Here is a 17,491-nt window from a genome sequence, read left to right on the forward strand (position 1 = left end):
TCTCAGCTAACTCTAACTCTGTTACATAGATATACTTTTAATGATCCCACAGGGGAAATGTAGTTCCTTTGTAAAACACAGAACAAAGATACAGCTAGGAGTAATACAAAAAAGAGTCAGCAGGTAGAACACAAGGGGATTGGGACAAGAGCACCAGAAACCATGGATTCTACAGAAACTTCAGCACTTGGAATACCTGCATGTGACATTATGGTGACTAGAGCTTCCAACAGCTGTAGATGTGTGTGTGGTCAAAGTGCATGACGACAGTATACCAGCAGGGTGGCATTCTGACGCACCACCATTCTGACTTCATGGCTTCACGTGTGGTTACGGACAGGGTTAGTAATGCGGCGAGTCGGAATAGCGGGCTTCGGAATGCCGGTGTAGGTCGGGAGTGGCTTATTGTCAGTATCAGCCGGTAACACTGTCCCCGTTACAATGACGTGGAGAGCCACACCTACTGTACCATCAGTTCTCAGTACTCACAACTTGCAGTACGCAAGCAGTGCTACTCATACGCTGAGCTGGCAGTGCCCAGGATCAGAGTCCTGCACGGGTCCAATTTTCGAAACCCGCACCCGCCCGGCCCGTCAATCATCAGTTCCGCAACCCGGCCGTCAATAATTGGACCCATTACCTGCCCCGTTACCTGTTCGTATCACAGGCACCGATAGCTATCATTGACTTTATTTCATCCAACACCGCATGTGGTGTGGTGGTGGTGGTGGGCGGCGGCAGTGCGTTGCACACGGAACGGAAGACATGTAGTTGACTGAGGCCACTGCTGCTTATTATCACAACATAAAGTTATATCATGATTTCGACCTACATGGCATATTGGCATAATATATCAACAAGGAGAGGATGATAAAAAAAGATTAGCCTGATGAGTCGACCGTCTTGATCCAAGGCTGTTTCAAACACGGTCATCACTCATCAGGCTAATCTTTTTAATTGTATTTACACTTAGACAGAGTGAGGCATTAGGCCAACATTACCTGGGTTGGCTTTACATCTTGTGTTGAATGTTGGCATTATAATCTTTTGGTGTTTCATCAGCATGAGCGAACGAAAATATAGCCTACAGTACAGGCTGCAGACGGGTGATAAAAAAATAAACTCCACACGTGAAATGCTACGATAAGGAAGCAAGGATTCGGCCGTGATGTCACTGCTATGCAACAAGGAAGTCGCACAGGGAAGCACAGCAGCAGAAACAGAATGCCATTATGAAGGAATCGGCAGTGATGTGACATCACTGACGATTCCTTGGGCATGTGACTGATTTAACTTGTCTCCGCTGTTGAGAAAAACCCCAGCTCAGCTGCTGTTTATAACATGGTGCAGGTCGGGTCTGCTGATTAAAAAAGATCACCCACCCGTGTTTCGTTTCGTCCCGCCCGTAACCGCACCCGTTATCTTATCAAAGTATATTTTCCGCTCGTTCCCACCCGTCAAACTCGGGTACCCACGGGGTATCCGCGGGTATCCGACCCGGTGCAGGACTCTGCCCGGGATCGATCCCATAACCTTGTGGTCAAAAGACAAGAGCTCTACCAACTGAGCTACCCGGACACAATGTGTGTGTAACCTACAAACAGATGCTTGCTGCTTTTCACGCCAGACTTAATAACAATAGTAATGTGAGACAAATACAGATAGAGAGAATAAAAGATTCAATAATCTGATATCCGTTGGAACATGGAGACTCATCGTTGGTTATCAGGCACAAAAAGCAAAAACACAATGTGGTGAAATGGAAAAGAAACGGACAGACTGGACAGTATTCTGGGTACTCAGGGAGACAGTTTAGAAGCACTAGTTCAAAGGGAACGCCTAGTACACTAAAGGTCACAGGTTCGATCCATTCAAGCCATGCATGCGCCCTGTCAAAGTGTCCTTGAAGGAGTCTCACACTGCGTGCACGTCCTGTTAAATGACGTCAACACTTGCCAAAGGGCTGCTTGCCCACTCATTAATAATGTCCTCGGGGAAGAGTGTTAAATAGATGCCTAAGAAGTCAAATCCACGCAGAGCGACTGGAGGCCAGATGGATAAAAAAGGGAGATAAACAGAGCGGAGGTCATCGGCGAAGAGAGAACTTTTGGCTCGACCGCTGGCACGAGTTTCCTTGCAATATTTGCACGGGAGGAGCCGCTTTCAGATGATGAGACAATCTCAGAGCTGTTGTAATGCGAGTGATAAAGCCCTGTGCTGCTATGCCACAGAGATGGTCTCTCCAGTTAATGAGAGAACTTGTGTGTGTGTGTGTGTGTGTGTGTGTGTGTGTGTGTGTGTGTGTGTGTGTGTGTGTGCATACAGAGGAGATGAATACATTATCAACGATTGGAAATCAGGGCTCATTGAATCTTCTCCTGAAACTTTATTTCTTCTGTCTAGTTTGTCCCCAAGTCACAAACGCTCATCTATCAAAACTATGGATCCGTGTCTAATTATGCTTCGCATGCATGCACACTTGCACGCACACGAACACAACACAAACACCTGCGTTGTTTTGTTTTTGTCCGTGCACATGCACACACACGCATGCACACACACAACGCAAACACCCCAACCCCTGCGTTGTATGCATACGTGCATGCTGCTCCGTTTGCTTTTTTGTCCTCCATCTTTCCATCACGCTCACATGCATGTATGTACGCACACACGCAAACACACACAGATCGGTGTCAACCACACACACACACGCACACATTTTGCATCCGTCTTTGTCTTAAGTCTATACAGTGTGTCCCTGCATGCCTCGGCCGCTCTGACAACTAATCCATCCATCCAGCCATTACTCTGTTCTCTAATTGGCCTTTCCCTCTCGCTACATCTCTCTGGCTCTTCAGGCCTCCTGGTGTTGGATGGACCCGTGGCACAATAATACATCTAAAGCCCTGCATGCTTTTTTTTCTTTCTCTCCCTACAATGCGTTTAGCAGGCTCCCCTGTGGCCTGCACAGTTAAATTAGTCTGTGACGCCACGCTCCCTCTGATCCGTCCCCAGGAACCCTCCCATTGCACAAAGCATAAATGGCAGTTTCATTTTTTCTTGAAAAATTCATTTCTTCAATAAACACCACAATGATCCAGGGCTCTCCTTGGGGTTCCTGGGAGCGCGCACGTCATGCCTGCACACATTCCTCTTCATCCGTCTTCGGATAAACAGTTTGTTTGGTAACTCCTGAGCCAAAAGTACAGTAATGTTGTGATTTTGGGTGCATGGAGGTGTGGGTACTCCGGGGTAGGGGTCGCACGTGAGGGGGAATGGTGCCATTCAATTTTAGTTTAATTTCCAGTTAGGTGGTCCCTTTAATGTGCTTGACAGCATCCTCGTTTTCCCCCCCTCTTTCTCTCTCTCTCTCTCCAGTCTCCACTCTCAACTCCTCATAAACGTCTATCAAATGCGGGATGAATGTCTTGAAAACATTGTGTTTAAAATGTCACTGTCTTTGTAGCCTGACTTTGGCACCTCACGATTGGCCAATTAAAGTGAATCTCAACGCCCCCTGTGTTTCAGCTGCCTTAATCACCCCTCAAAGCACAAAGTGGGTTCTCTGGGTATATGTCGTTCGTCTTTGTCACCCCACTCCCCCTTCATCTTATCTCTTGTTCCCTCTTGTCTTGTTTTGGTTTTCATTGGCGTTCATTGCGATACGCCTATATCGATACGCCTATGGTCGATACGTCTAGTTATGTTTTGCCCAACTCTTCCTCAATACCTACACAATTTGTCTTGTCTCTGTTGTATGTTTCCTTTGTTCTCAATCCTTGTTTCCTTTATCCCCTGTGTCCTCTTGTCTTATCAGAACCCCTCCTCTCCTCTCCTCTCCTCTCCTCTCCTCTCCTCTCCTCTCCTCTCCTCTCCTCTCCTCTCCTCTCCTCTCCTCTCCTCTCCTCTCCTCTCCTCTCCTCTCCTCTCCTCTTCTCCTCTCCTCTCCTCTCCTCTCCTCTCCTCTCCTCTCCTCTCCCGTCCTCTTGACTTAAATGCACTGTGTCACTAAAGGTTAGAGGCAGATTCCAGCTGATAACGAGAGAACTCTTTCATTCTGTCTCTCCTACCCACACACACCTGAAGTATATATATGCAAATTAATTGTGCGCTGTTTGTGTCTGTGAGCTCATTGGAGCTCAAAACAGAGTTTTGCAGTGCTCTGCTCCTATGAAATAAATGAGATTAGGATTCTGATTCCCAACCTCTCCTCCAGCCGCTTCCTCCTCGAGTCCTGACTTAAATGCACTGTGACACTAAAGGTTAGAGGCAGATTCCAGCCGATATAAGGAGAGACAACGCTTCCATTACGTTGCAGTCTAACCTCTCTCTCCTCTCTTCCACCTCCTCTCCATCCCTCCCTCCCTGTCCTCCTCCAACTCTCCTCTCTGCCATCTCACGCTTCGATTGGCGGGCTCCTCCCCCCCTCCATTGACGAATAATTGAAAGCTCGGCGCGGTATAGAAGTTATCATTGCGTTTCTACGTACACGTGTGCAGACTCCAATTTACGTGACCATGTCAAGTCTTGTTATTTTAGTCCTTCTCTCTCTCTCTCTCTCTCTCTCTCTCTCTCTCTCTCTCTCTCTCCCTCCCTCACTCTCTTCTTCTCCTCCACTCCTGTCCTCACGTCTCTTCTCCCTCTTTGCATCTCATGCGCTCCTCTCTTTATCTCGCCTCTTTTATGTCTGGGCCCGTCTCGTATCCCTCGCCCCGCGCCGCTCCATCAATCACGGCTGTTTTGGTCGCCTCTCTCCATGTGTCCCTTGCTCTCCCCTGCCTTTCTTCTCTTTGGCTCCTCACTTTGACACCCCCAAACCACCACCTCCTCCTCTCCTCACACCGCCAACCCTGTCTGGCTCAGTTAAAATCTCAATTTGGTTTTGCATAATATTCTCTCTTTTATCCTTAGTTCTTTGACTCCCTCTCTGTTCTCTCACTAAATCTTGCGTCCCACGCGCGCCAGCTCACGCACGCGGTTCGGACCGTGTCCTCCCGAGACACAAACAATTCAATTCTGCTTCTCATAATCAGTATGAAATATAGATGCAAATTGCTCTTTCTTTGTTATGCTCTCTCTGTACCTCCTCCCTCCCTCCACAGGTCAGCCTCACAGCTAATTCATCAACCTTTCATCAATTCATCATTCCTCTCTCTCTCTCTCTCTCTCTCTCTGTGTCTCTATGTCTCTCTCTGTCTCTCTCTGTGTCCCCCCCCCCCCCCCACTGTCCTGGGCAGCACACCCCCCGCGCCTCTGCCTCCCAGTTATTCTGCGTGTGTGTATAGTGTCAACACACGCTGAGATGACAGATCAGAATCACACACACACACACACACACACACACACACACGATAGAGTTTTAGAATGGAATGAACATCATAATATAATAATTAGGCATGCATCGCTTTGCCTAAAACACTGAATTATATAAGGACTGCAGTTGGAAAAATCCTACGCCGGCTCCCATGCATTTGTTGAAGAGACATCTATACATTTTCAAATTATGTTGTTATTATTGCTTAAATTATCGCTTTGGCTAAAACGCTGAATCCTGCGGATAAAGTATACTATGTAGATATAACTACAGGCATTAATAACTACAGACATTAGATTACCGCATATGTACAATTATATAACCTACATTTAGCTGTCTTAATATTGCTCTGGGCTTGAGGAGGAAAAAACGATGCCAAACGTTGATGTCACTGGTGGACGGGTTTCTGAACTGCCCACAGCCCTCCTATGAGACACAGACTGAGTAGATGTCACTGGTGGACGGGTTTCTGAACTGCCCACAGCCCTCCTATGAGACACAGACTGAGTAGGAAAAACATTGGTGGTATTTTATCATGAACATTAATGAAGACCAATTATATAGATAGGTTGAAAAGTAGTGAAGTGGTCCTTAAAAAAAATGATCTGAGTACTTTTTCCCAGCACTGTAATGGTTATTGTTTTTATTGTGTTGTCGTGTTATATGTATTGTTTGTCATGGACCCCAGTTAGAGTAGCTGCTGGTGGCATCTAATGGGGTTGTACTTCATACAGGCAGCTGTATGAATAAAGAATCTCATCCACTGTTCTCCCAATGGGGTGCATCCGTGTCTCTCTCTCCATCTCCATCTCTCTGTCCTAGCAGGACACCACCCTGCTGGACAGACAACATGTCTCGCTCTCTCCATCAGGGGTGGTGTCCTAGCAGGACAACACCCTGCTGGACAGACAACATGTCTCGCTCTCTCCATCAGGGGTGGTGTCCTAGCAGGACAACACCCTGCTGGACAGACAACATGTCTCTCTCTCCATCAGGGGCGGTGTCCTAGCAGGACACCACCCTGCTGGACAGACAACATGTCTCTCTCTCTCCATCAGCTCTCTCCATCAGGGGTGGTGTCCTAGCAGGACACCACCCCTGATGGACAGACAACATGTCTCTCTCTCCATCAGGGGCGGTGTCCTAGCAGGACACCACCCTGCTGGACAGACAACATGTCTCTCTCTCCATCAGGGGCGGTGTCCTAGCAGGACAACACCCTGCTGGACAGACAACATGTCTCTCTCTCCATCAGGGGCGGTGTCCTAGCAGGACACCACCCTGCTGGACAGACAACATATCTCTCTCTCTCTCCATCAGGGGTGGTGTCCTAGCAGGACAACACCCTGCTGGACAGACAACATGTCTCGCTCTCTCCATCAGGGGTGGTGTCCTAGCAGGACAACACCCTGCTGGACAGACAACATCTCTCGCTCTCTCCATCAGGGGCGGTGTCCTAGCAGGACAACACCCTGCTGGACAGACAACATGTCTCTCTCTCCATCAGGGGTGGTGTCCTAGCAGGACAACACCCTGCTGGACAGACAACATCTTCCACCGTTCTCATAATGGGGTGCGTGTCTCTCAGGGATCAGGCTGTGGCTCAGGAGGTAGAGCAGGTTGTCCAATGATCCCTGGGTCGGCGGTTCGAATCCCGGCTCCTCCTGGCATATGTCGAAGTGTCCTTGGGCAAGACACTGAACCCTACATTGCCTCCAATGAGTTGGTCAGTGTGAGCTTGCCACCATTGGTGTGTGAATGTGGGAAGTGAGGACGCTGGCGTTGACTGTTCGCCGCTTCACCTCCCAATGTATGTATGAATGAACCATTGTATAGAGCTTTGAGCACTTGGAAAAGCGCTATAAAAATGCAATTCATTATCACCACCATCACACTGGCTTGTGGTGGACACTTTTGTCAAAATTTCAATTTTACCACGGAGATACAAAATGACCAGAAACACATAAAGAGCTAGCCTTGAATGACCATAGCAGGCCTGTAACTCTGAAAGCATACAAATGGAACCCTAATGGAATCCTAATGTGCCATAGTGTCGTAGTAAGTAAGTGTCCTATTATTCGGAAGAAAATCTGCAGACTTGGCATTCAGTAATTGCGTCTTATGATCAAACTAAGAACATTATAATGGTGTGTAAAATTTAAAAAAGAAAAGTGCCATGGACAAGAGCAAGTCTTTGCCACGGACACATTTGTCCTTGTACAGACATGTTGTTGACCCCTGGTCTCTCTCTCCATCAGGGCTGGTGTCCTTGTACAGACATGTTGTTGACCCCTGTTCTCTCTCTCCATCAGGGCTGGTGTCCTTGTACAGACATATTGTTGTCCCCTGGTCTCTCTCCATCAGGGCTGGTGTCCTTGTACAGACATATTGTTGTCCCCTGGTCTCTCTCCATCAGGGCTGGTGTCCTTGTACAGACATGTTGTTGACCCCTGGTCTCTCTCTCCATCAGGGCTGGTGTCCTTGTACAGACATGTTGTTGACCCCTGGTCTCTCTCTCCATCAGGGGTGGTGTCCCAGCAGGACAACGGGAAGACGTTCAGCGTGTCCAGCACCGTCCGCATCCCGGTGGAGAGGAAGGACAACGGGGCGGCGCTCAGCTGCGAGGCCTCGCACCCGGCGCTGGGCGGCCAGAAGAGGATCCGCCACTATCGCCTCGACGTCTACTGTGAGTGTCTGTGGTCACATCTGTTTTAGTGTTAGTGGAATTTTAGTCGACTAAATATCATACAATTTTAGTCGACTAAATCTACAGTTGATTTGTACAACAAAAATGTGTTTTGGCGGGCCTTGATGGCGTCGTAATGGCTGATTTTACCCTTGGTTGCATGCTGAAAATAGAAGATCTACAAGCTCACAGCTTGTAGATCGGCTATTTTCAGCTCTTCTCTTCTCTACTAGTCCCTAACATTTGAGTCTAAGGTTGCGCAAGGTTGCCAGTTCGAACCCGGCTCCTTGAGCAAGACACTGAACCCCCAATTACTCCTGATGAGCTAGTTGTTCCCTTGCATGGTTTCTGTGTATGACTGTATGTGTGAATTGGTGAATGTAATGAGCAATCTATGTAAAGCCCATTGGATAAAGGTGCTATATAAATACATTTGTCAGTAAATGTAGTAGTTTTAGTCACCAGAGCTTAGTTTTTATTTTGTTTTCCTCAGTGAAAAAAGGTAGTCGATGAACATTGTTCGTCATAGTTTCAGTTGACAAAATCAACACTACTGCGCAGTAGTGACTGATTTGATTCACTCTATTGTTTAGCTTTTTGGTATTTTGTGATTATTATAGCGTGCACGTCCCTGCAGGAATAATAGTTACAGGGCAAATACCATCCCCTGTCTGTATTACCATCCGGATCGACAGTCAGTAATTGGAAATACTTCGCACCGTCTAATCTTTCAAATTAGCTCGCACATTTTCTCTCAAACTTCACGGTTGTGTTGTATAAACTTTTCAAACATGTACTCAAAACATGGCTCTACCAAGGTTAAGGTCTCATTGCGTGTCCCAAGTCTACACAGTAGTAAAACTTCTCTGCGTTTTGGCACTGGCTGGTTTTCTGAAACAAAATAACTCGTATGAACTGGCTTCACTGTGGGTTGTGTTGACACTGGAAGTCTGTGACTGGAAATAGCAGAAGGATGTGCAAGGGTGACTGCATTTTCAAATACCCAAACTAGAACCCAACAAATACCCAAACAAGGACAACCAAGCAGTACTTCAAATATAGTGAAAATTGCATTGCATTGTGAGCTTTTCAAAATAAAATGTAACCTTGCATTTTCATCAGGATGGTGGACATTTATTTGCTTAGCACACATAGTGACTGCACCTTTTAACTTGAGAGAACAGAAGATTATAAACATCTGCGTAAGCGGCAAAACCTAATTATAAATCAAAATATCCCACTACCAGAATCAGAAGGGTCGACGTGGTGTCTGGTTGCTATAGGGCCGAGCTTACCAGCCTCCACACTAACACAGACTGCTCACTCTGCCAAGGTTCTACCGTTCTAGGCTTATTATCCCGCCCTCAATGTCTTCACATACCGTACAGTTCATTTAAAACCTATTATTCATTAATTCATAATTTACAATTTAGGCATTTAGCAGACGCTCTTAATCCAGAGCGATTTACAATAAGCAAGAACAAAAGTCATGGCAATACATCACATACATAAAAAGTAGTTATCATGAAACATGCGTAAGCTAAGAACATAACTTTATTTTTCTCCGGTCGAGCTTTTTGTTATTACTTGCACAAGCAGAGTGCACAAGTATTGTGGTCCGAATGCACGTGTACAGTATGCTTGGTAGGTATTGATGGTGAAGTAATTAAGATATGTATCAATGCCGGGTTATAACTGGCTTTTGATGGTGACGTAATAAAGATAGGTTTCAGATTACATACATTACATGTATTACATGTATTACCTTTAATTCACCCGACACTGAAACATATCTTAATTACGTCGCCATCAACATCAGCATATATACCTACCAAGCATACGCATATAAAAAAGCCATCCGACCACAGTATAGTACTTTCAACTTACAACTTACATACTGTACATGTATACATACAGTACATACGTTACCTGTTACCCAACCAATAGTGAGTTATAACCCGACTTTAGTATTTAATTTCAATGTTTTACAGAGAGGCTGAGATTTTAAAATTCGTAGCGGTAGACAGTACTTGCGTGCTCTGCTTGCATACCTACTTGTGTGCAACGCGCAAGTAGGAACTCGACAGAGTGCAGTTATAGTTTTAGTTGTGGTAAAAACCAGGACAATTTGGGGGGAACGCAAACTTGTCTCTTCTGACTTGGAGGGGGGCACATGTGTGCTCCGCCAAGCTTTGGTCAACTCAACTGCCTCTGTAACATCTCTGTATGTATTTTATTTTACCGACGGCCCAGCCGTGGACGGAAAATTACTCTGGGCCCCAACGCAATTGTGTTGTCTGCGTCACGGCAGTGACACCCCTGGGTGTAATAGGTTTTAATCCAGTGTGGATTGTTCACTACTGACATCAAATGTCAAAAATGACATTACGGACATCCTGTAATTCCAACTCATGTGGACAGAGCTATTGTCACATGTTGTGGTGCTCTTGTCATACAGGGCTATGTTTGGGGTCCTGACCCACGCATTATAAAAACACTAAGCACCATCAGCTGACAAACCTGTTTCACATTACTCTGTGAAATGGTTCCAATTGCTTTTCTTTGATTGATTGGTCTTGGCTGACTCAGTTTAATCAATTGCGTTGCCCCAAAAGTGCAATCTCGGCACATACACCCAGCAGAGGGAAGCTAAAGCACGCACTCCAAATTAGTGAAATTACTTTCACTTGATAATTTGCCCCAGGTCTAAAACGCAATGGACGGCAACATTTTTTAGAAAGTCAATACTTAGTGTGGTTTCGGGAATTAGTTCATCAAAATTCTCAGACAAGGGTTATATTATAGTATTTCAATATGGCTCATATTAAATTAATGTAGCGTTAATTTACTGATAGTTTGACATAATTCTGTTGCTCACTCTTGAAGACAGAGGTTCATGATAGCATTCAGTAATTGTTCATGTATATTGGCAGCACAATGGGTTTGCAAGTTGAATGGTATGCATTTATATAGCGCTTTTATCCAAAGCACAACATGTGTGCTACAGAACTTGCTTGTTGGGACTTGGGAGCATTTAGTGTTTCAGTGTCTTGCTCATGGATTGAAGTTCTCAGTCGCCACGACTGATTTCAGTCATTTGGATTAGCCAGGCCGGGCAGCGTTTTCTATGCAAGCATGTTGCGCACAAAAACAGCACATCTACCAGCTCTCAATACATAACAGACACATGAGAGCTTGTAGATCGGCTGATTTTAAGATTAGAGCATTTGAAGTTGTCAAACTAGTAATATGTTCAGAAGCATTATCTTCCACAAAATCGGAATAGTCTCGCATATTTCATAGAAGCATCAGGTGGAATGGACTTTTTCAGGGGTGAGGTTTTATTTAGCTTTAATCCATGCTTGCTCAAAGTCACCTCGACATGAAGCCAGGTGGAGGCGGGATCAAACCGAGGACCTTCCCGTTCACAAACAGCCACCATAGTTTGACACACAGCGTTGGCAGTGGCACATCAGGGCACTAATGGACTAAAAAGGTGTGTCTAATGAGAAGAGACAACCTACTACAAGAACACTGGCTTAATTGTATTTTATACCACCATGTAATTGTCTGTCGGTCCCCTATCCAGGTTAGATGGAAGGAGGCAGCAGAGTTGCTCAGTCAGGAGGTTGAGTGGCAGTCTGGGGATTGAAAGGTCCCCGCTTTGATCCTCTGTTCCTCCAGGCTTTCTGTCTAAGTGCTCTCCTGTGTGCTCACCTATACCGCAGCACACTGCAGGGTCAGGTGCAAGTCATTTCCCTTTGTGGTTCACTAGAAATACCCTTGTGTTTTACTTTCCAACACAAAGGAGAAGAGGGACTTAATATATCTCTGCTGAAACCACCTAACTCCAACATGTTCACTTTACAGGTTTTTGTGAATTAAAACAAAGCCTCATCAAAGTTGGTATTGACTGTGACTTTATATATTGTCAATTACTTGCATCAGAGGGGGAGAGGTGGTGGAGTTAGCTGCTTTATCAGACAGTTTGAGGGTCCAATGGAGTTAAGAGGCTAGGTTTTGTCCGAAGCGCCTTTTACTTGATTGATTGATTGAGTCAAAAGAAAGATGTCAGGCTTGTTACTTGCGCAAGCAGAGCGTGCAGGTAGTGTTATAAGTCAGGTGCTATGTCCCTTAGCAGCATATTATATGACGTCATATGCTGGCACGAAGCAGACCGTGCAGGTATGTTTTCCGTCATGCTACGAAGCGCATGTCCCATGATGTGATGAAGATATCTACCAATGTCCCTTAGCAGCAAAAGATATGACGTCATATGCTGGCACAGGACTTTTTGTTATTTATCTATTCTACACTAAAAGGTCAGTATACATGAATTTAAAAATTAGGATGTGTTATCGGCCCACCTTTTTAATGTGAATTCAAAGTTTTCAAAGGAACTGATCAGCTTGAGGCTGGAAGGCAAGTCATTCCACTGAACTGCTGCCAAGTATAGGAAGGATGTTTTTCCCATATTGCTGTGAAAATGGTTGAAATAGTAAGGCTCCCTCTGGTGTAGTGCCTGTGAGTATTATTATTTCATCATTTCTTATTTCTAATCCTGTGAACTAGGCACATTTTAAATTGGGATACTCTCTCCTCCACTTTAAGCCACCCCAGACTGGTGAAACTACTTTTCATTGGTTCAATATTTTTTAACCAACACACAGACGTAAAGGGTTTCCAAGAGAGAACCGAAGTCTGACGTCAATATCGGTAGAGGGCGCAAATCCACGGGTTCATGTACTTTTTATTTGCATTATAAAGTTTCACATTATGGTATGAAGAATCAACTGACTGAGAGAAAACGCTATTGTTACTGCTACTGAATTAGTTACATTTTCGCTAGAAACAGACTGTATCATATATTGTATGAGTGACTGACTGTCGCAAACGATACAGAGACACCTCCTTGACAATAACGCAGAGACAGCTTGTTTATTTTTGGACCACAATGCTTATATGAAACGATTTGAAGACGCCATGTTATTCTCCATAGAGAAATTACTTGATGAGCGAGTGACGTCAGGACTTTGGTGCTTTATAGCACTGATTTATGCAAAAGGAAAAAAAGAAAGTTAGGTGGTTTCCTCCCGACAGCAACCAATTATGTTTAAGCCGTTAGATATGGCTATACATCATCAACACCTTTATTTATACTCAATACAGTTGAGGGCAAGTCCTCATTTTCAATGTAGCCGAGGTTACAATTCACAAATACAGTCAAAACAATACATCAACACAACATTATAAATCAGGATAAATTACAAAGGTTACTTAAATGCAGAACAACCAGTAAAATAAATCAATTGAAGCAGGAGCAATCACGGTGAAAAATGTTCTGGAGCATTCCTTTGAACTGACCGAAGGATGGCAGGGAACTCAGTTTTAAGGAGTTTTGTTGAAGTTCATAAACCCTGTCTGTCTGTCTGTCTGTCTGTCTGTCTGTCTGTCTGTCTGTCTGTCTGTCTGTCTGTCTGTCTGTCTGTCTGTCTGTCTGTCTGTCTGTCTGTCTGTCTGTCTGTCTGCCGTGTGTACAGTACCGTAGTTCAGATCAAGGCTGTGTTTGAAGATCTGTGTGGTCTGAACAAGGTCACTGGAAGTATGTGTGTCGATATTTCATCACCATTCTACAAGCCTAGGTTCCTACAAATCATTCATTTTGTATTTCAGCAACTTCAACAGCTTTATTTTAGATTGACACGTATGCATTTTTAAAACAGTCTTGTTTGAGCTGCACGAGTACGGATCTTGTGAAGTTTTCAAAAACTTATTGAAATATGAATAAAATATTAGACATTAAACAAGAGACAAAGCTTTCTGACTTATTTGTTGAGGTGATTATTATTTCACTAATCTGTTAACTCTGGTTGACACTTTAACGTGAGACTTCTTTGAGCAGAATTTAATATGCCAATTAATACTAATTAATAGTTAAATTTAAGTGCTATACTAGAGTACTCCGCAAGCATAACATTTCCTTAAAATAATTGAGTCTAGCTGCACTGTTAGTATATTAATATTACATTTCATATTCACTATGTATACATTTCAACAAGAATAACAATATTTTCTGAATGGGATTGACTATATCTTGATTGCTCAACACATTCAAATTATGGCAAGTCGTTAGTTGATGGCTAGATACGATCAGCATTCCATATTCATATCACCCACGCATCCTACTGTCGAGAGTCAAATAATACATCTTTGTGGATAGAACCAGTATTCTTTTCCTCCAGTTTCCTCCGCTATATTTCTGTTGATAGTTGTACTAATAACAGCGCAATTGATATTTTGCCAGGAAATAATTAAAGCATAAGTAAAGCATCCTTCATTATTCTGACCAGAATATGAATGTGGATAGCCTAGTATAATTATTATCTTCTGGCTTAATGTTCAGCGCATTGATATCCTGTAAAGCAACAAGAATATAAGAATATGTTAATATTCTGCTACAGCATACTGTAGTAGTACTATTGATGGATTATTCATTTTCCTGCTGGTATATTGATGTGGATATATAGGCGAGTATAATTCACTTCCCTGCCAGTATATTAATGTGGCTATAGTTGAGTATAATATTGACTTTCCGGGCCAGTATACTATTATTATTAATGTGGCTCGTGGAGTAGGATTCATTTGTCTTTCTTGACACCTGATGTGATGGATGTGGGACAGTGAGTGCATGCTGATACTGGATAGGAGGTGGTTGAGTGCTGTGACCTGTGGGTGATGGCACCATGCCAGGGCAGTGGTGCACAGTAAGCAACTACATTTACCTGAGTACTGTACTCGCCGATATCGCCTTTTGACCACTCCCGGTACAAACGCCCTCTGCGCCGAGTGTGCCTTTTGACGCCTATTTTAATATCAATTGGTTCACATTCACAACTGTGTCCTGTACGTGCTCATAACACACACACACACACACACACACACACACACACACACACACACACACACACACACACACACACACACACACACACACAAAAAATATTATCATTCTGCTGGTTTATGCTGTCAGATTCTTCTTTTTGGCTCAAAACAAGCTAGAGGTACAAAATGCATGTTTTGGTTGAATTAAATAACAATCGAAGCAGCCATTACATTCGCTTCCTGGGTCTTGGTTTCCGGGAGAAATGGCTTTCAAACTAAGAGCTTCGCCGTATTAACTGACTGGGCGGTGGTCCTGGAGTACTTTTTTCACCAGATGGGGGTGTCGGCGGTCAATGACTTAAGAGCCATTAAGACCTGAGGCATATTCTTTACCTACCTGTATGCCTTCTGAATCAGTAGTTCAGTTCACTTTCAAGATGTTTTTAAAATGTTCAAAAATAGCAGATGTATACAGTACAATCTCACTTGACGTGCTGTGAGATTGTACATATATCTGCTATTTTTCAATGGCTGACACAAAAATCGAAAATATATTCCCTGTTTTAATGGGTTAAGTAAAAACCCTTTTTTATGAATACATTTCAATACAGCAACGCATTGATATATATAAAAAAGAAAATGTACTTTTGACAGAATTTGACAGAGCAACCTTCCAGTAGGTCTACAATTATACTTTGTTTGAATACGTTGAATACTTTGTCCATAGTGCGTGTGCTGCTGTGGGGACATGCAGTAGGACAGTGTCCATCGTGCTGTGCATGGGGACATGCAGTATAGGACAGTGTCCATAGTGCGTGTGCTGCTGTGGGGACATGCAGTAGGACAGTGTCCATCGTGCTGTGAGGACATGCAGTAGGACAGTGTCCATCGTGCTGTGAGGACATGCAGTAGGACAGTGTCCATCGTGCTGTGAGGACATGCAGTAGGACAGTGTCCATCGTGCTGTGGGGACATGCAGTAGGACAGTGTCCATCATGCTGTGAGGACATGCAGTAGGACAGTGTCCATCGTGCTGTGAGGACATGCAGTAGGACAGTGTCCATCATGCTGTGAGGACATGCAGTAGGACAGTGTCCATCGTGCTGTGAGGACATGCAGTAGGACAGTGTCCATCATGCTGTGAGGACATGCAGTAGGACAGTGTCCATCGTGCTGTGAGGACATGCAGTAGGACAGTGTCCATCGTGCTGTGAGGACATGCAGTAGGACAGTGTCCATCGTGCTGTGAGGACATGCAGTAGGACAGTGTCCATCGTGCTGTGAGGACATGCAGTAGGACAGTGTCCATCGTGCTGTGAGGACATGCAGTAGGACAGTGTCCATCATGCTGTGAGGACATGCAGTAGGACAGTGTCCATCGTGCTGTGAGGACATGCAGTAGGACAGTGTCCATCGTGCTGTGAGGACATGCAGTAGGACAGTGTCCATTGTGCTGTGAGGACATGCAGTAGGACAGTGTCCATGGTGCTGTGAGGACATGCAGTAGGACAGTGTCCATGGTGCTGTGAGGACATGCAGTAGGACAGTGTCCATTGTGCTGTGAGGACATGCAGTAGGACAGTGTCCATCATGCTGTGAGGACATGCAGTAGGACAGTGTCCATTGTGCTGTGAGGACATGCAGTAGGACAGTGTCCATCGTGCTGTGGGGACATGCAGTAGGACAGTGTCCATCATGCTGTGAGGACATGCAGTAGGACAGTGTCCATTGTGCTGTGAGGACATGCAGTAGGACAGTGTCCATCATGCTGTGAGGACATGCAGTGTCCAGATGCTGCAGTGTGGGTCCTGCTATGATAACAGGTGTCCCAACTGTTGGCTGATGTACAAGGCTGGTTGCCTTGGAAACTGTTGTGTGAAGCCCTTTCACACAGCTTTCTTCATCCAGCCTGTTTATTTGTTGCTCTCTCTCTCTCTCTCTCTCTCTCTCTCTCTCTCTCTCTCTCTCTCTCTCTCTCTCTCTCTCTCTCTCTCTCTCTCTCACTTAACTCTTTTTTTAAAAATGTTTTTTTTTTCTCTCCTCAGTCGCCCCCACAGTCAGGATCGTCCCTCCGTCTGGTATTCTGCGGGAGGGAGACTCGCTTGTCCTCACCTGCTCCGTCGCTGGGAACCCTCTGTAAGTTTGTGTGCATGCGTGTGTGTGTGCGTGCGTATGTGTGAGTGAGTGCGTGCGCATGTGTGTGTGAGCAGTTTATACTGCCCCACAAAGTTTAGAAGCTACGTTTTCAGTCAAAACTAAAAATAATGAACTCCTTTTGTTTCTTTTTCTTTTTTCATTGTCCTTTGTTATTTTCCACAAGAAAAAAGAAAAAAAGAAAGAAATACAAAAGAAACAGACAAAGACCCATACAAAGGCAAACACTCGCAGTCGCAACACTCCTGGCAAACCACTTCAGCATTGTTTATGCCTCAACTGTACTGTGGAGAGAAAAACTGGCACTCAAAAAAGAAAATTAAGAAAGAAAATTACAATAATAACTCTCACTTTACTCTTGCGAGTAAAAACGATAACAGCAATGCCAATTCTCCAAATATCCACTCCCACAGGAAAGTATATATAATTACATATACTGTACACCTACATATGCG

The 17,491-nt window shown here is 44.6% G+C and overlaps 1 protein-coding gene across 5 annotated transcripts in view; it reads left to right on the forward strand.

The window, feature by feature from the left end:
- cadm4 (cell adhesion molecule 4) overlaps positions 1–17,491 on the forward strand; it is a 234,152-nt gene that overhangs the window by 185,988 nt on the left and 30,673 nt on the right. For all 5 annotated transcript variants that reach the window (XM_080767145.1, XM_080767146.1, XM_080767144.1 and 2 more), the window contains exons 5-6: positions 7,839–8,000; positions 16,928–17,018. In XM_080767145.1, the coding sequence (XP_080623271.1) occupies positions 7,839–8,000; positions 16,928–17,018 (253 nt within the window). The remainder of the gene's footprint in view (positions 1–7,838; positions 8,001–16,927; positions 17,019–17,491) is intronic.

Source organism: Protomyctophum bolini (assembly GCF_963924005.1).
Source record: "Protomyctophum bolini genome assembly, chromosome: 7".
In the NCBI taxonomy this organism is placed as follows: Eukaryota; Metazoa; Chordata; class Actinopteri; order Myctophiformes; family Myctophidae; genus Protomyctophum; species Protomyctophum bolini.